Raw genomic sequence first — 19,591 nt, forward strand, 5'->3', positions numbered from 1 at the left:
TTTGTAACCAAGATGGAATTCACAGTATGTTGTTACATTCACGCTTAAGAAAATATATCTCTAGGGCTTCCCTGGTGGCGCAGTTGTTGAGAGTCCGCCTGCCAATGCAGGGTACACGGGTTTGTGCCCCGGTTCGGGAGGATCCCACATGCCGCGGAGCGGCTGGGCCTGTGAGCCATGGCTGCTGAGCCTGCGTGTCCGGAGCCTGTGCTCCGTGACGGAAGAGGCCACAACGGTGAGAGTCCCGCGTACCGAAAAAAAAAAAATATATATATATATATATATATATATGTACAGGAATTTGCAAATTGATATAAACATACATTACTTCCAAGTACATTTCTCCCCTTCTTCCTGGAGGAAAAAGAATAGAGCCATCCAGCAAGTCAACCCCTTCAAAATAACTTTAACACAAAGGACGTAAGTATCTCTAAATCAAAAAAGTGGTTCATCTGACCTACAGGTGTCACGGGAGAGAACATCATGGAATGACAGCAATGACAACAGCTTGACTTCGGATGGAACCGGACTATTTCAAATGGAGTTTCCAGGAAAAATAGGCACTGATTTCTAGAAGGAAATTCACTCCTTACTGAAGCTATTTATTGAGCCAATACGGCTGGTTAACATTCTCACTAGTGTAAAGTAACCCAGCGCAGGACTCGCGGACGACGCCGGTTGAAACCAAACGCACAGTGGGGTCACAACTGGCACTGCCTGGGCTCCACTGAGAGCTGCTGTCCCCACTCCCCAGATGTGGAGGACCACCCCAATTTCATCTCAGGGCCCCAGTCCATTTCTTCCCATACTGCAACTGTCTAGCATTATACAAGGTACCCTGCTGCTTACCCACTTAAACTACTTTTCAAGTTAATTAGAAAAACTTTTCTTTGAAAAACTTTTCTTTAAAAAACAAAGGAAGAAAGAAAGGCGCTGTGAGTAGTACCAAAAATTCAAGGAAGAAATAATTCCAATCTTATACAAACACTACAATAGAATAGAAAAAAAGGGAGAACACGCCCTTAAAATGTTTTGCATAACCCTGATATCAAGAAAGGAAAATTAAAAGCCAATATCACTCACTGACATAAAGTAAAAGAGAAAAAAACCATACAATAATTTTCAGAGACACAGAAGAAGGATTGGATAAAATTCTGTTTATAATGGGGGAAAAAACTCCTTAAATTAGAAATAAAACTTCCTTAATCTTTAAATGATATGAAAACATGTACAGCAAAACACATTAATGGTGAAATGTTAAAACCTTTCCTCTGACATCAGAAACCGGACACAAATGCCCACTATTACATCTATTTGATATTGTACTGGAAGTTTTGGCCAGCATGATAAGGCAAAGAAATACAAGTTATGTAGATTGCAGAGTAAGAAGCAAAGTTGTTATTATCTGTAGATGATACTAAGGAGTACAAAGAAAATCCAAAAGTACCTACAGATAAAATATTATAATTAAAGAGTTTAGTAAAGTTGCTGAATTTGAAAAATCAATATAAAATCAATTTATTTTATAAAGCAGTAAACAGAAATTGACATTTTAAATAAAGATAGAATTTATAATAATAAAAAAAAATCAAGTAGCTAGGAATAAGTCTAACTGATAAACTATAAGGCCTTTATGGAGAAACCATATGCCTTTGTGAAGAGACACTAAGATGACTTATATAAATGAAGAAATATACGATGTTCCTGAATTGGAAGATTCAATGTTTTAAAGTTATCAATTCTCTTCTCCCCCAGGACAACATTACTTTAAACATTACATTACTTTAAAATTCATATGAAAGAATAAAATAAGAGCTAGGAAACTTCTTAAGAAAAAAAGTAGGATTAAAAATTTGCCTTAAAAAAAAATTTGCCTTACTTATTATTGACTTGTTATAAAGCTATATTAATCAAGATAGTCTGATATTGGTGCACAGGCAGAAAATTTGACAAATGTAATAGATTAGGGAGCTCAAAAATAGACTTATATATATATGGAATGTTTGAACATTACAGAGATGGCAATTCAGAATGTCTTAGTCTGCTCAGGCTTCTCTAACAAAATACCATAGACTGGTGGCTTAAACAACAGATATTTATTTTGCATAGTTCTGGAGGCTGGGAAGTCAAAGACCAAGGTGCCAGCAGTTGGTTTCTGTTTCTGTTTTTTTTTTAACGTCTTTATTGGAGTATAATTGCTTTACAATAGTGTGTTAGTTTCTGCTTTATAACAAAGTGAATCAGCTATACATATACATATATCCACATATCTCTTCCCTCTTGCGTCTCCATCCCTCCCACCCTCCCTATCCCACCCCTCTAGGTGGACACAAAGCACCGAACTGATCTCCCTGTGCTATGTGGCTGCTTCCCACTAGCTATCTATTTTACATTTGGTAGTGTATATATGTCCATGCCATTCTCTCACTTCGTTCCAGCTTCCCCTTCCCCTTCCCCGTGTCCTCAAGTCCATTCTCTATGTAGCAGTTGGTTTCTTAATGATGGTCTTCTTCCTGGCTTGCAGGCTGCAGCCTCCTCACCATGTATGTATACATACACCATGTATGTATACATACACCATGTATGTATACGTGGTGTAAAGAAGCAGCTCTGATATTTCTTCCTCTTCTTATAAAGACACTAATCACATCATGGGCTCCACCCTCATGACTTTATCTAAACCTAATTAGTGCCCAAAGGCCCCTCCTCCTAACACCATCACAGTGGGGGCTAGGGCTTCAATATATGAACTAGCGTAGGGGGTGGGGCACAAACATTCAGTCCATAACACAGATCAATGCGAAAAGATGAAATGTTCAGTTAAAAATGGTTATCCATACAGAAAAAGATTAAATTGGGTCTTAATTTAAAAATCAACTTCAAATGGTTCTAAGACTCAAATGTCAAAAACAAAAACAAAACCCAAAACAACGTTCAAGCTCTTAGTGGAAAATACAGGTTAATGGATTTTAGACCTTGGGCTAGAAATAATTTCTTTAAAAAGACACTGACAATAGAATAAAAGATTAATACATTTGTAATAAAATCAAGAAACTTCATTCATCAATAGACATCTTAAAGATGCGAAAAGGTACAAACCAGGAGAGGATACTCACATATACACACTGACAAAGAATTAATATCAAGGATATATAAAGAACTCCTACAAACCAATATAAATAAAAATAACAATAGAAAAATGGTAAAAGACATGAACGAACATTTCACAGAAGAAACATATAACCAATAGATGCACAAAGAGATGTTCTTTTGCTGTAATTAGAGAAATATAGATCAAAACCAAGATCAGGTAGATTTTTTTGTTTGAAAAAAATTTAAAAGCCTGACAATGCCAAGTGTTGGAAAGCCTGTGGATACAAGAGATTCAGGCCTATATATTGCAAGTGCATGTAAAAATCAGTACAACTACTTTGCAAAATAGTTGACTATTAGCTATTAAATATAACGATTACTCCTAGATAAATACTTGCGAGTTCCAGAATTTCTATTCCTAGTTATATACCCAAAAGAAATTCTTGCACATTTGCATCAGGAGGTATATATAAGAATGTTTATATTGACGGTGGGCAACAGGAGCAAAAATCAGGAAACAATCCATATGCCTATCAACTGAATGAATAAGCTACGGCATACTCACAAAATGGAATGTTTTACAGTAGTCTAAATAAATGAATTACAGGAACACAAGATGATTGGATTTTAAAAATAAATATTAGAGAAAAAAAAGTACCAAAGTATCACACACAGTATTTTACCCTTACTATAAAATTTAAAACAACTAGAAAAATATATATGTGGGAGTAACATATAATACAAAAAAAAAATTCAGAGGAGCAAAGAATGATGCACATAGAATTCAGGATGATAATTACCTTGATTTGCTGGGGTCCAGGGAGTGGTAGGAGGGACCATTTGTACGATCAGATGTATATTACTACCAAGGTCCTGGCATTTGTGGGGAGGTACTGTGTTCACAAATTCTTATTACTATTTCGATAGATAACTACATATATAGATATACAGCTAAATGATACTGGATAGGTAAGTAAATAAACAATGCAGGTCAGGTATGGACTAATGATGACAGTTTATCATAATCCAATTCTGTGAACTTGAGGTCCAACCATATAAAAATAAAACAAAACAGCACATGTGAGAGAATATAAAGCACACAGAATCACCAATGAAGTATTCTTGCCAAAAATGTTTAAGCTCAACCAAGCCTTTAGACCTTCTCTCAAGGAGCGAAAGTCCTGAAACCCAGGAGACTTCCTGCCTAGTTCTTCACACTAACAGACCAGAATCAATCTGGAGGAAAAACTCTTGGATATAGTGCAAGGCTCTTATCGACGTGGTTCAGCTTTGACTCCAGACGGCAAAGAGAAGTGGAGAGGCAAGCATAAAAATAGAAGCAGAGAATTAAAAATAAAAAGCAGTGTGTGCTAAAATCCTTAATGCATTACAAAAGACAGTAGTGGCGCCGTGGCCGGCCTCCAGACTCAGAACCCAAGACTTATCCTGCTGCACGGCCTCTTCATGACCAAGTGGGCACCTGAGTCCAAGTAGATTCCCATGTCTGGTGCTAAGGAGACAGAGAAGGCTTTTTGTGGACAAAACCTCCAAGAACCTAGATCGGGAACTCAGAGCACGGGTTGAAGGGTCTGCCATTCATCGAAAGGCAGAAAGGAGTCTTTGCTCCGAATGGACAAAAGAACTATTTGTAAGTCAATGAGCAAAGAAATTAAGTGGGAGGATGCCCCGATTAAAGTCTGCTGGTTATTGAGGAGGACCCAGTGAAACTACGTTAGGCTGGAGTAGAAATTCTCACTATAGACAATTATCTGGCTTCCCTGTAACAGAAATAATACTCTTTCTGAGTACAATTTTTCCCCCCACAGAATGTGCAGAATTGTTAACAGACATCAATTTTCTACAAAACTACTTACCCAGCTGTGAAATTTTTTGTCTCAAGGTGCAGACTAAAGCCAGTAATACCAAATTTTCTGAAGTAGTTTTGAAAAAGCCATTATATCTTTGGCAATGAACAGAGCATCAGAACAGATGATACTCCACCAACCTTGAAGAGATAGGGACACAGGAGGATCCTAGTCCGTCTTTTAAACATCATTTACACCATTCACAAGGAGCCTGTATTTAAAAGTGCTGGCATTTGGAGGGCGCTGAAAACACGGTAGACCATGGAGTTCAAAGGGCAGACCACAGACTTAGATGATAGTTCCAACACTGAAATAATTTACTTTCTAAAAAGGCTCTCAGAGAAGATTCCTGGGCCATTCCACATGAATTTGGAGAGATCAGAGAGACCAGAGAGTCACAGACTTTGAAACAGGAATTTCAATGCTCAAAGGGTGCTTACGTTGGAAACGTAGGCTCCAAACAGAGGGTACTTCCTGGCTTGAGCAAAAAATCTCCTGTGACTGTTTTATGCACACAACAACTTCCTGATAATAATTATCACCCCTTCTTAGAGATATGGGCCAGAAGAAGAGAACCTACTTTCCTTCCAAGTTCAACACCTTGGGGACATTTTCTTGTTTAATTCAAGAAAATGATCAAGTTTGATACTCCACTGCCAGATATGGTCCTTCTGAGATATTACATATACTGAACTGCTGTAGCTTGGTATCAGGATCCCATGAAAGCCGGAACGGAGAATGAATTTCTAGCTACAGTATCACTATAGCATTGCAAGATACATACCCTCTGGTCCTGACAGTAGTCCAAAGGGTATAATAAGATTTTTCAAAGTTGAGGGATACCAGGGAGTTCCCTGGCAGTCCAGTGGTAGGACTCGGTGCTTTCACTGCCATGGCCTGGGTTCAATCCCTGGTCGGGAACTAAGATCCTGCAAGTTTTGCACCATGGCCAAAAAAAAAAAAAAAAAAAATTGAGGGATAGCAGAGAAAACTCTAATTTTAAAAGATACATGCAAGTTCATAGTAGCACTATTTATGATAGCCAAGACATGGAAGCAACCTAAATGTCCATCAACAGATGAATGGATAAAGAAGATGTGGTATGTATATATACGCACACACACACACACACACACACACACACACACACACACACACAATGGAATATTATGCAGCCATAAAAAGAATGAAATAATGCCTTTTGCAGCAACATGGACTTAGAGTTTACCATATTAAGTGAAGTAAGTCAGACAGAAAAAGACAAATATATGATATCACTTATTTGTGGAATCTAAAAAGATGATACAAATGAACTTATTTACAAAACAGAAATAGAGTCAAAGACTTATGGCTACCAAAGGGGAATGGGGGAGAGAGGGATAAATTAGGAGTTTGGGATTAACATATACACACTACTATATATAAAATTGGTAAACAACAAGGATATATATATATATATATATATATATATACACACACACATGTATGACTGAATCACTTTGCTGTACACTGGAAACTAACACAACATTGTAAATTAATTATACTTCAATAAAAAATAATTTTTAAAATGTTGAGGGATAAATTATACTATGTGGAAGTAAAGTTTAAAATAAGGCTATGCATCAGAAATATGGATTTGACCAACTTAAATCTTAGAAATAAATACCATCTCACCTCAAAATAAATAAATAAATAAATAAATAAATAAATAGTAACCTGTGAGGTGATGGACATTAACTAACCTTATTGTAATAATCATTTCATAATAAACACATATATAAAATCATAACATTGTACACCCTAAACATGCACAATGTTATTTGTCAATTCTATCTCAATAAAGCTGGGGAAGAAAAAAGAAAGAAATACCATGAAACTAATTTAAAGACTACAAAGAAACCACAATATAAAAACAAAAACACAGTTAAGGAAAAGATTTTACACACACACATCATTGATTTTACATACACACACACATATGCACACATAATTTGGATTGTATTTTTTTGTTCTAAATTGTATTCTAGAATATTGCTCTTCTGACTGAAAACAAACATCTAGACCATCAGATCCCTGAGAACAGAAACCAGACCATTAATATCTGAATACCCAGAGCTCAATACAGTATACTGTAAATGGTGTGAATTCAATAAATATTTTTATTTAGGTAAATAATTTAATGATAGAACACTCAAATTTCTTTAAACACAATATTTCAAGTTACTATATTTTTGTCTGAGTACAGATCTGGAGTGGTACAAATTGTATCTAAATATTGAACCATGAATTAAGCAAAAAGGGTGGAAAACAACTCTTCTGACTTAGGTTTCGATTCCTTACTCCCACTCTTGCTTGCCTCAAATGATTTCTATTGAAGATATTTAGGTAAACCTTTAATGGACAACATGTGAAAAGGTCCTTTGACTATAGGGCTAATTGAGACAAGCTCATGGGTACTGAGCAGGGGGCCTTCGGACTTTGAAAGCTCCACTTCCTGCAGAAGCCATTCCTGTTCTCTTTTCTGCTTTAATCTAGACCTGCTTGAATGAAGCCCCATTAAGTAACTACTGACCACTTACGTACGTAATATATAACTTAAATGTATAAATAACTTAGAAGTAAAGTAGAAAAATGGTTTTCTTTTAAAGAGAAAGCAAATGGAAGACCAGCCATCGCTCTGGAGCACACCAGGCATGACACTGAGCATCCCCTCCCCAAATGTCTGCTCCAGCCCCCATTTGTCAACATCCATCACCCTGACCCTCTTGCCTATGGCAATATGGCTAGACTTACCTCAGAGGTTTCACAGATAGAAAAAAGCTGAAGGAAACTGGGGATTCCATACTAGGTGTACATTCCACCAGCAGTGATCGACACACATGCTACGTGCAATCATTGACACTGCGAGCCTGCCTGTTTTCAGCTTTACAGGCTGCTTAAGAACACTTCTTATTGAGAGAGACTCTGCTGGTCTTGGATCATCATGGAATGATGAGGCTTACTTTAGTAAGAATGACCCTCTTACATTATAGGGCCAAAGAACAGATGCACAAGTGTGTAGGGATCAGATGAACTATGTTTTTTTGATTTTGGTTTTTGTCAGTGCCTATATATACACATATGGTATAGTTTAATAAAGTTGCTTCTCTTGTGTTTCATTGCTTTGTAAAGTCACATCATATATACAGTCATCAATAAAACTCACGGATGGCCAGTACAAAATTTAGAAGTTTCCAACACTGTAAAAAAATGACAAGGAGTTATCAGCCCTCAGGTAAACTTCAGGATGGGTCAGCCCTAACATTAATCACTGTGGACTGCAAGCACTAAGTTCTGTCTAGTTCTATTTGAGAGGAGAGGACTTCATCCACTGGTAACATCACCTGATCACCATCAGGGAACAAAAAGTTCTCATGGCTTTGGCACTCTCTGTTCCCTGGAAGGGTTTCTGACTGGTGGAGGCAGAGAGGACAGCGAACGATCCAAAAGGAATCAACAACCCCTAAATGGGCCAATAGTACATCCTGGAATCCTACCCAGGCCAGGACCCTGAGACTGTTGTCAACTACATGGGTCTTCATCCAAGCACAGAAGCACAGTCCCATCCCTCACCCCTTCCTCAGAATAAAGTAGAGCAGAGGGGAAGCTCTTTGGGAGAAGAGAGGAAGGAAATTTGGTACAGACAAAGGCCAGGCTACTTCCCAGAGGCCTAATGCTCTAGGCCACACCTAACTAAGAGTGTGGAATATGATCCCACTTTGAAGATGAATAGCACTATTTTAAGAGTAGAACATCTTGGGAAAATCCAGGATGCCTACTCTGAAACTTTAACTCGAGGCTGTGGAAGACACATCAGTATGCAGGTATATTCTCCTCTTAAAAATCTAAGATGACAGAGACCACCCTGGTGGTCCAGTGACTAAGGCTCCACGCTCCCAGTGCAGGGAGCCGAAGCTGGATCCCTGGGCAGGGAACTAGATCCCGCATGCCATGACTAAAAAAACATTCTGCATGCTGCAACTAAAGATCCTGCATGCCGCAACTAAGACCCGGTGCCGCCAAATAAATGAATAAATATTAAAAAAAAAATCTAGATGAGAAAAAATATGAAATCTTGCCATTTGCGACAACATGGAGGGAACTTGAGGGTATTATGCTAAGTGAAGTAAGTCAGACAGAGAAAGATAAATAGTATAGGATTTCACTCATATCTGGAATATGAAAAACTATAATAAACAAACCAAACCCCTAATAAATGAACAAACCAAAACCAAATAAAACAAACATGTCATTACAGACAACAGAGTAGTGGTTATCAGGGCGGGTAGGTAAACGAGGGAGACAAAGTGGATAAAGGGGATCAACTGTATGGTGATAGATGAAAAATAAATTTTTGGTGGTGAGCACATTGTAGGGTATACAGATGTAGAAATATAATGCCATAAATCAAGATTACCTCAATAAAAAATAAAATAAATCATTGTAAATGAAAAAATGTAGATGGATATTTTCGTTTTCAAGCACCAAAAACTTTTAAAAAACTTTAATTGGCTAATATAGTGCACATGTTAAGCAGACTTTTAAAGAGACCCTACATCTTGAGTGGGTTAAATAATCACTTATAACCATCTTGAAACATGTTTAACTCGGTTTTTCTAGTGACATGAGATTAAACATGGAAACCAAACTGTGTTTCACTCACAACATATAAGCAAAGAAACTGCATGGACATGTGTAGATTTATGCAAAAGCCCGGTGATACAACTACGTTTAGCTTTTCAGATTAGGTACATACGGCCACCCACTCGCCCTGTATTATCTCACCAAACACAAGAGCAGCAACTTTTCTATTTCAATACAATTATGGGCAGAAATTATATGATATAAAATGGAGGTTCTTCCATAAAGGTTAAGATTTAGCATATAAGCAGGGAAGACAAAAGCAAAGTTCCCATGAAGTCAAAAATAATACCACACTGGTCCAGTGCTCCATGAAACTCTGAGTTAAATTATAGTCCTCAAAGGCGTGTACTTGGATCCAGATTCACCAAGACACTTCAGTATGCTTCAAACTGGCTCAACATCATCTTCCTGCTGTATTCATAAGCCAAAAATAGTGCCGCATTGGCAGGGAACGCTCGAATCAAAGTAGCTTTCAGACCAGAATATAAAGCTGCTACTCCTTCCTTTTTCACAACACTTAAAAGAGTTCTGATAAATCCTGCCTGTTTTCCAAACATGGAAAGAACCTGAATTCTGGATTTGATACAATCCACTGGGTATATGACAAGCCAAAGGCAAATTCCAGCAATTCCACCGCTTAACATCAAGGGGACAGGGCCTAGTTCATCTTTTGATCCATCCGAGGCAAAAAACGAGCGGCTCAGTTCATAGCCACCGAAGAAGAAGAAATAGCCTGGTACTACTTGAAACAGAGTGCTCGTGAGTCCGTGGTAGAAGCCCAAGGGGCCATCCTTTCTAAGGATACTCTTCACGACGGACCAAACTGTATTATGGCTTTTTGCTATCCTCCCTGACATCTCTAGTTCGTGCATGGTCTGCAGCCGGCACTTCACCAGCTCAGTGGGGCACAGGGCCAGCGCGGCAAACGCAGAGGCGACGGAACCAGCGGCCGCAGTCTGCAGATCATTCAGCTTCGCCTGCGTGTCCAATCCAACCACTTTCCTCACGAACTGTTGGCAGAAGCCGTAGCACAAGAAGAGGACTGAGTTCTCGGCGACGTAGGCCATCAGCGCGGGGCCGGTCCCTTTGTAGAAGCCCCGCAAGCCCACCTGGGAGTACGTCTTCAGGCCACAGTCGACGAGGCCCTTGTACAGGCCAGGAAACGTCTGCATCTTCACTTTCATTGTGTCGAAGGGCTGCCCGGTCAGGACGCATGCTGTGCCCCCAAGGGCCCCCGCGGTGAGGTCGATGGCGGCTTGGATGGCAGGATTGGATTTCATGTTCGCCCACTCTTCTGCTGGTCACCGAGGAAGGGAACTCTCTGGAGCTTAGGGGGGCGTCCCGCGTCCAGTCGCCTGCTCTTGGCTCTCTCTCCGGCACGGGAGAAGCCGCTTAACCCCAGACTAGGCCGCGGGCCGCCCTCCCCACGCACTGAAATAACCCCCGGCCCGCGGGCCCGCGCGCGCCTCTCCTAGTGCCCTGCGGCCGCCGCGTCTGGGCCCTAAACCCGTCTGCCGCCCTCCCGCTCGCTCCGCGCCGCCCAGCAGTCCCAGCGCCCGCGGGCCCCGGGGCCGACAAGAGAAACACTTCTAATGAATCTCAATACAGCAGTAGAAAGCTGTCCGATAAACTCCTGCGATTACGGCCAGAAACTCTAGGCGCTGCTGCGGCGGACGAAGACTTGCCTTCCTGTTCGGCCAGAGACCCCCACCTCCCGGCAAAAGAAAATGGGAGGTGCTTGATCGCGCCTGGGGTCAAAGGGTCAATCTACAGAGTCAAAGGTTTAAAATAGGGAAAACGAACAAACACTTTGGGGGGTGTACCTGACAATCGGTGGCTCCTTCGGATCAGAAAACCCTTAATCGTCTCTGGAGAGGAATGGCGGCTCCACAAAGGTGCCGGCCGCCGCGCCTCTCCAGGTGTAGCTCTTTGCTCGCCGGGGGCGACGCCGGGGGAGGCCTGAGGCGGGCAGATCCCCTCTTTCGCGGTAACATCGCCGAGGATCCTGGCCTGAAGCCCTGAGAGCTGGTGGGACGCAGGACCCTCGTTATTTCTAGAGGTAAGTCAAGGCCTTGTACAGTCGCATTGGTAAACATTTATATACAGCTAAAAAACTTGATATAAAAGACCTGTGTGGCTCCAGCGCTCTGTGCGTGCTAAGTCTCGGGGTTCTTGCTGAGGAGCCATGCAGCTTTAGGCAGCAGAAGTTCTGGATATAACTGACTACAGGCCTAGTAGGCAAGATGCAGTTTGGGGCATCAGTGAGGGTACCGCTGTCAGGACACACTTATCCTCCCATATGCTTATAATCCCAGCGTTGGAACGAATTCTCTTAAAGTTTACATTTTAAGCCCTAGGCGGTATTTTACTTTGGGGGTAAAAACAAAATGGTGGAGGAGGCAGAAACTATGCTAAAAGGATTCTTTCATTTAGAAAGCTTTCCTTGTCTGATTCTTTGGATATCAGTTAATATTTAAAAGTGAGGCACCTAAAAGCAGATTGTGCGTGGATACTGTTTTGTCAACAGGTAGACTTCATTGTAGTAAGTAGTGACTTGGCCTTTTCTTTGGAGAGTGCCCAAATGTATCTGGATTTCTTTTCTCTGGTACCATATGGTTTCTTCAGAGAATAATCTTCCAGTCTTGACTGTGTGTATGTGTCTGTGTGTTTGCGGGGCAGGGGGGGTGCGGGTGGTGTTTACCTTGGGTACTGATTTAATGACACCAAGTGGGAGAAGAGGGTTGACATCCTGCAGTCAGAAAACAGACTTTCACACAATTCCCTTGTTCAATGCTATGGACCCCCAGCCTCCATCTGTGCCTTCTTTGGTTCAATTTACCCAGAAAATAAACTTTCTGTGGCATGGGTAAGGAAAAGTCATCTGGCTTGAGTGAGATAGGGCTCCTGGACATCCAACAGCTCTGAGCACAGATTTTATCTTATTTTTTTTGTCTGTGCCACATGGCATGCAGGATCTTAGTTCCCAGACCAGGGATGGAATCTGTGCTCCCTGCGGTGGAAGCCCAGAGTCCTAACCACTGGACTGCCAGGGAAGTCCCTGAACACAGATATTAATGAATCCTGTTTCTAGCCTCACACCTTCCCTCTTCCTTGGAAACTGCCTGCAAAAACTGAGCCTCAGTGTCTATATCAAGTGGGTGGGTTTCTTTCTCCTTGGTATACCTCCTTGCAGACATTTAGCATGTAACTTTCTGTGATCTATGAATTTATCGTTTCTTCATCTGCTTTGGCCTTCTAAAAACATTGACATCTCTCATCCACTGTTGTCTCATCTCCTATTTTCCTTGCCCTTGGGGGTTACTATATTAGGCAGCAGAGAAAAGAGATTCATGAGAACAATGTGCCATTTTAAACTAGAAAAAATTTTTTTTTAATTTTTAAAATTTCGTATCACATTTGATGGTTTTTTAAAAATTAATTTTATTTATATATTTATTTTTGGCTGCATTGGGTCTTTGTTGCTGTGCTCAGGCTTTCTCTAGTTGCCGTGAGCGGGGGCTACTCTTTGTTGCGGTGCACGGGCTTCTCATTGTGCTGGCTTCTGTTGTTGCAGAGCATGGGCTCTAGATGCACGGGCTTCAGTAGTTGTGGCATGCAGGCTCAGTAGTTGTGGCACACGGGCTTAGGTGCTCCACAGCATGTGGTATCTTCCCGGACCAGGGCTCAAACCTGTGTCCCCTGCATTGGCAGGTGGATTAACCACTGCACCACCAGGGAAGTCCCTCACATTTGAGGGTTTTTAAAAACTGTTTTGGTTTTTTAAAACTGTCCATTAATTACCTTTTGTTAATTACCTATTGTTCATTGTTTATTTTTTAAAAGCACATACTGTTTTTACAAACACAAGAGATGCAGGATACTACAATAAATCATCAACTGCTTTTGCATTAAATTCATATACGTATATGTTTTGGAGAAACCAAGTTAGTAATCAGCGCCAGGGATCATGAGGGCATTAATAGGGAAATCGTCTATAATTTCATTGAATTATCAGACATAGTTGTGCAATAATACACAGATCTCAAGTTCCATGAAATATATTTAAACAGCTGGACTTGGAGCACATGTACTCCCATGCATACATGGAAAACAATGGCAAAGGAACTTCCAAATTTTCAGTGAAGATGCACACCCACATCACATGTTCCCTAGCAATCAGATTGAGTAGCCAGATAGGATTACCAGAGAAAGTAAGGTTTGAGCTGAGGGCTGAGTAACAAAAAGCAGCCATGAGAATACCTGGAGACTGTTCCAGGAAAAGGGAAATATAAGTGTAATATAAGTAAAGCTCTGTAGTGTGAAAGAGCTGGGCATTTGAAATACAGAAAGAAGGCCAATGTACCTGCTGTGTGGTGAGCAGTCATCCTAGTCTGTGTTTTCACACAATTCTTACCAGGTAATAAAAGTTTAAGCAGAGTTGAAGACAGTCCTTCAGAGACATGATTGGTCACAATTTGTCCAAATTTTTTGTCTCAAACATTTGATCTACAAATTCAAAACGTCAGGCTTTATGACATTTAGATGTGAACATAAAGATCCCATTTACCTAATCTATAGAAATAATGCAAAACAGAGACCACACTGACATGCTTATTGCAGCATTCTGTGTAATAGCAAATTTAAAATGGAACAACCTAAGTGACCGGCAATAGGGGAGTGAATAAAATTAAGAATTTATAAAATTTCTGCATTGCTTAAAATTTTCAGTGAGTTTTTTCTTATATTTTAAAACACTAATTTAAAAAATTCAACTTCCACTCAGGAACTCAGAAATATTGAAAACCGTAGCCCAACTATACATCACACTCATCAGGCAAGGGAGCTATGAGAAAAGTGAGTCTTTTTTGGTAACTCTGGATTTACATGAAGGGAAATGGATCCCAATCTTCTTAAGTTTTTCTCTTTTGAAGTTTACATAACAGATAATTACTCTTCATTATGGAGGTTTTAATATTTATGCAAGACCAAGCCGTAAATGAATCAAATAAAAACCAGAGCTACAGTAGTAAACTGACTCAGTTTGCTAATGCTGCGGAGGTATTTGAAGCAAACTTTGTTTCTGCTGTAATTTATAAACTTTTAGAATGATTCTTTAATTTGAAATCAGTCAACCCCATTTAAAGCAGCTGTTTCTTTTTACACTTTTCTACCATTTCAATCAGTCTTTAATTCAAATTTTTAATCCCTGTATGTTCAGACCCTAGTAAATAGGCAATAAATAGTTTGATTTTATTCTAGGAATTGTTCTAAGTCCTTATATGTATCAACTCAAATAGCCAACAACTCAACGGCCCTGAGGTAGGTAGTATTATCACCTCCATTTTAGAGATGAGGAAACTGAAACCAACAGATTAATTTACTTGCCCAAGATCAATCTCAACTAGGTCACTGAAATAGGATACAAACACAGGCACCACATCTCCTGACCTTGTGACTTTAATCTCTACTCTTCTTTAGTAAGTTTACAGTGACTAACAAGGCAAAGTACGTAATCTCAGTGAATTTACAGCCTAGTGAGGACATGAGCAACAGGTAACTTAGACTTTGGTGGGATAGATGCGTAATAGTATTTATCCCAATAGACTATTAAAGAGAAAGAGTAGTAATTAAACTACTTGAAAAAAATGTAAATAAGCTCAGGATTGAAAATAGTGAGAGAATGTGATGAGATCAGGCTGAAAAAAAAAGAATTTAGGATAGTTTAGGAACGTTTTTTATCTCCTGACCTCCAAATGGAGCAGGTGGATTGGAAACATAATGCAAAGATGACATTTCCCCGTTTCTTTGCCTCTGCTGTTCCTCTTTTTCTTAAATTCTAACACAACTGCTTCTTTTCCTACAAAACAGAATCCAATTGGTTAGTCCATTAAACCCCATAAAGAAACCACTTCAGAAGAGGATCTGATACCCACTACCCCTAAAAGAACAAGACACATTATAAGGTGAAAATTACTTGCTTTTATTTATTGTGAAAACAACTTTATGAAATGATTTGCAATGCAAAATGTGGAAAACTGCTTTGAATAACTGGGACAATAGCTACAGCATGGGAAAACATATGTAAACAAACTTCACTGTCACCAAACTAGACTCTACTAATTTATCTCAGATGGCATCAGAGTAGCAATGGCAGCTTCTGGTAAACGGAGAAACAGCAGCAAAGTCCTGCAGTGAAGCTGTGATTAATTACTAAACTGAACTGTTCACTCCACTAATCCTACAACTTCCCTGCATTTATCTGTCTATACATTCCTACTTACTACAGGACAAACACCCACCAAAGTGGTTCCAAAAGACAAATGAGATAGAAATTCACAGTTATATTTGTCTACAAGACAAATCCAATAGAAGGCAGTGGAGGAAATTGGGAACTACTGCAAAGTTTTACTATCTAGTCCAGGTGATGAAAACAAAGTTTTTCTTTCAAGGCTGACCACTGTCAGGAATGAAATTAAGTATCAAAACTCTCCTCACTTCTCTAGGAGTGATTCTAGCTCTTCTTGCAAAGAGCTGAGCTGCTCCTTTTCTCGGTCTTCCTTTTGTTTCAGTTCATCCAGCACAGCCTGAAATCTGTTCTTGAGAGCCAGGTTTTCCACTTTCAGGATGAGATCCTCCTGTCGCTTTGCCCTGTCCTGAGTCTCTTGGAGCTTGCCTTTCATGTTATCAATCTGTTTCTGAATTCCCATAACCAGCTGATTAGTTCCCTCGTTTTCTTGGTGGTGTTCATCTGACTCATTTAGCTTGTCCTGTAGCTGCCTTTCCAGATCTTCCTCAGTGTCAATGATGTTTATATCTTCTTCGTCTTGATGCTGTGTCTCATCTTCATCTTCACTGCTGCTGCTAAGGTCATTGAATATCTCCCGAAGCTCATCATGTTCTAATGAGTCATGGCCCTGCCTGTGGCCAGACATTCCTGGGGAAGAGATATCAAGGCCTTGATTTTCTGCTTCTTTTGTTTCATCTTCAGCAATTATTTCCCAACGGGTACTGACAGCTTCCGCATCTGTGCTCAGCAACCGCTTTACTTCTTTTTCCACATCTGGAGACTCAATATACTTCTTCTTTGCTGTCTTACGGAACCTTCTCTTTCTGACATTTTTTAGAGGCAGAGTAATTCCATGGTTCCATACAAACTTTTTCTCTTTGTCCTTATCCTTTTTCTTGCTTGCTTTGGGATCAGCAGTGGCAACTGGTTCCTCAACGGGAGGATAGAGATCACCGTCAACTGTAGCGACAAGCATCTGAGAGATATCAGCTGTCTTGTAAAAGGTTTTTTTATCAATGGTTTTCAAACTTTCCATAACACATGGCAGATCTACCAATTTTGACGCCAATGGGACCCGGTCCACTCTGACAATTCCATGACGCCCATCAGGGTGTAACTCAATTGTCAGTCTGTCCTTCAGGTTGACATGACCAGACTGTACCGCCCGCCTCACGGTAGAGGCATACTCCAGAGGTAGGCGTAAGATAAACTGGCTCTCTAGTTCGTGAGGAGCATCATCTTTGCTCTTACTCATCTTTATTTCTTTGTGACTCACTTTTTCTCTAATAACCACTTGTTGCACTAAAAAATTTCAGCTATTTCAACAGAAAGACCAGTTCTTTATAAGTTGAAGTCTTTAATTACAAAGAGTTCTAGGTAGAACAGCAACTAAGCGTCTATTCTGAATTAAGCCCCAAGTTTTTCTAAATATGCTGCAACAATCCCAGTCGTTACTGACGCATTGCCTTACTCAGGTCCATTTAAATCTATGAGCTGCAATGCCAAGTTCCAACCTCTAGATGCCGCTGCAGGACAACGCAGGAAAAGCAAATGGCGGCTCCTACGGAATGATGTTCGGCACAGAAAGTAAGGCTCAGCAGATACTCCCAATCCACAAACTCTCCCGGAACAAAGATACGCAAAAAGCGGGGCGTAGTGAGCTCTCTTCGCCTCGGGTACTTACAATCCAGTGACGATTATAAGTCCAGTTTCTCCGGGCAGGCGCGAGCGGAAAAGGAAGCCACTCAGAGCAAGGTGGCCGGGAGCCGAGCGTCTCCTTCCGAATTCCTTTGTTCTTCCCGGCACCTGGCAAAGCGATCCGCCGATTATCGGTGAGATGGCGGAGGACGGGCAACGCGAAATCTCGCCAAAAACCGCAGCTCCAAACGCCAGATTCTGCAACTCCGCAGCTCAGCGGGCCGCCGTCCGTGAACAGCAGACCTAGCCGAGAAAAGACAGCTACGTCACCACACGGGACGGGAAGCTGCTGTGAGTCGCAACACGCCTCGGGCGGAAGTGCGGGCTGCCCCAGCGAGCGCAGGCGCAACGCCCGATTACGCGCTCGGTCGTCTCTTGTCGTCTCGCGAGAACTTGGCCTTAACGGGATAAAGACTATGTTTCGTAAAGACCTGTTGGTTTAGGGTTTCCCTGGTGGCGCAGTGGTTGGGAGTCCGCCTGCCGATGCACACACGCGGTTTCGTGCCCCGTCCAGGAGAATCCCGCGTGCCGCGGAGCGGCTGGGCCCCTGAACGGTGGCCGCTGGGCCTGCGCGTCCGCAGCCTGTGCTCCGCAACGGGAGAGGCCACAACACTGAGAGGCCTGCGTAACGCAAAAAAGAAAAAAAAAAAGAGCTGTTGGTTTTTAAAAGTAACGGTTCTGAGAAGGACATAGACTCTCCGGCCCGCCTCCGCTAAGCCAGGGCTTTTACCGGATGTCTGTGGGGCCGGATACTTCCTAGGCTTATGTGTGATTGCCGGTGATAGGGCGTCCGTGCGGAAATGGTGTTTGTTTCTTGTTTCTGGAAACATCTCGGCATCTCCACAGGCTATATTCAATCTGGAGCCGATAAAAGAACTCTATAACTAACCATACCGTGGATTTTAAAGTACCCAAGTCAGTGGAGTGAGGACGTGCAGCCCACTATAATTCTAAGTCTGTCTTTGTTTATTATGAAGATGGCCGTAGGGGGCCCGTGACTATGTCTGTTTCTGTTTTGAAGACCCCCTGAGGGAACAAGGGTGATTCCTCTTTTTTCTTTTTCTTTTATTTTTTTATACAGCAATTTCTTATTAGTCATCCATTTTGTACATATTAGTGTATACATGTCAATCTCCCAGTTCATCCCCCCCCTCCCCTCCCCTGCCACTTCCCCCACTTGGTGTCCATACGTTTGTTGTCTGCATCTGTGTCTCAATTTCTGCCCTGCAAACTGGTTCATCTGTACCATTTTTCTAGGGTCCACATATATGCGTTAATATACGATATTTGTTTTTCTCTTTCTGACTTCACTCTGTGTGAGTCTCTAGATCCATCCACGTCTCTATAGATGACCCAATTTCGTTCCTTTTTATGGCTGAGTAGTGATTCCTCTTTTTAATGTGTTTGACGTAGATATAAATGTAAACAGAGAAGGTAGTGTTCTTCTGGAGGCCCATGTTCATTTAGGACAGTTGGCTGAAAGACGAATAGCCTGATTAAAGTAGAATATAATTGAAGTATTACTTCCTTCTACTCATTTGCCAGTAATTTTTAAATTAGTTAGGAATTTTAAAAAATCCACCTCTACTGTTTGGATAACTTCTCTGCTTGCCTCTTCTTTAGGTGGTCAAGTATTCTTCAACATGTATTTATAGTACTTCAGTCTAACTGTGTAACAGTTTCCACTTATTCCTATTCATTTCCATTTATTTATTAATAGGATCGATTTGGTAGACTATCGAGGTCATTAAAATTTCAATTTCTATTCTCTAATATATCAACACCTGCATCTAAGTTTTAGAGAATTCACTTAAAATGTGATTAACATTTATAAAATTCACTTTACTTGTTTATGTACTTATTGTCTCCCACACCTAAGATTGGAAGCTCCATGATAATCAGGAGTCTAATATCATGTTCATCCGGTCCCAGTGCCTAGTATCAAAACCTGGGAGATAAAAAATAT

The 19,591-nt window shown here is 40.8% G+C and overlaps 2 protein-coding genes across 2 annotated transcripts; both read right to left on the minus strand.

The window, feature by feature from the left end:
* Positions 1-9,701: 9,701 nt before the first annotated feature.
* Positions 9,702-10,921, minus strand: LOC114891624 (mitochondrial ornithine transporter 2-like). Its single transcript, XM_029215832.1, has one exon. The coding sequence runs from the start codon at positions 10,919-10,921 to the stop codon at positions 10,016-10,018; it is 906 nt and encodes a 301-aa protein (XP_029071665.1). The 3' UTR covers positions 9,702-10,015.
* A 4,681-nt stretch (positions 10,922-15,602) lies between these two features.
* On the minus strand, positions 15,603-18,509 carry TAF7 (TATA-box binding protein associated factor 7). The gene has a single exon (XM_029215831.1). The coding sequence runs from the start codon at positions 17,180-17,182 to the stop codon at positions 16,133-16,135; it is 1,050 nt and encodes a 349-aa protein (XP_029071664.1). The 5' UTR covers positions 17,183-18,509; the 3' UTR covers positions 15,603-16,132.
* Positions 18,510-19,591: the final 1,082 nt, after the last annotated feature.

The sequence above is a fragment of the Monodon monoceros genome, unplaced genomic scaffold (genome assembly GCF_005190385.1).
Source record: "Monodon monoceros isolate NGI ecotype Baffin Bay Population unplaced genomic scaffold, NGI_Narwhal_1 Super_Scaffold_12, whole genome shotgun sequence".
In the NCBI taxonomy this organism is placed as follows: Eukaryota; Metazoa; Chordata; class Mammalia; order Artiodactyla; family Monodontidae; genus Monodon; species Monodon monoceros.

Coding starts and splice junctions, on each gene's coding strand:
- TAF7 (XM_029215831.1), bottom strand. CDS start 17,182: ATGAGTAAGAGCAAAGATGATGCTCCTCACGAACTAGAGAGCCAGTTT.
- LOC114891624 (XM_029215832.1), bottom strand. CDS start 10,921: ATGAAATCCAATCCTGCCATCCAAGCCGCCATCGACCTCACCGCGGGG.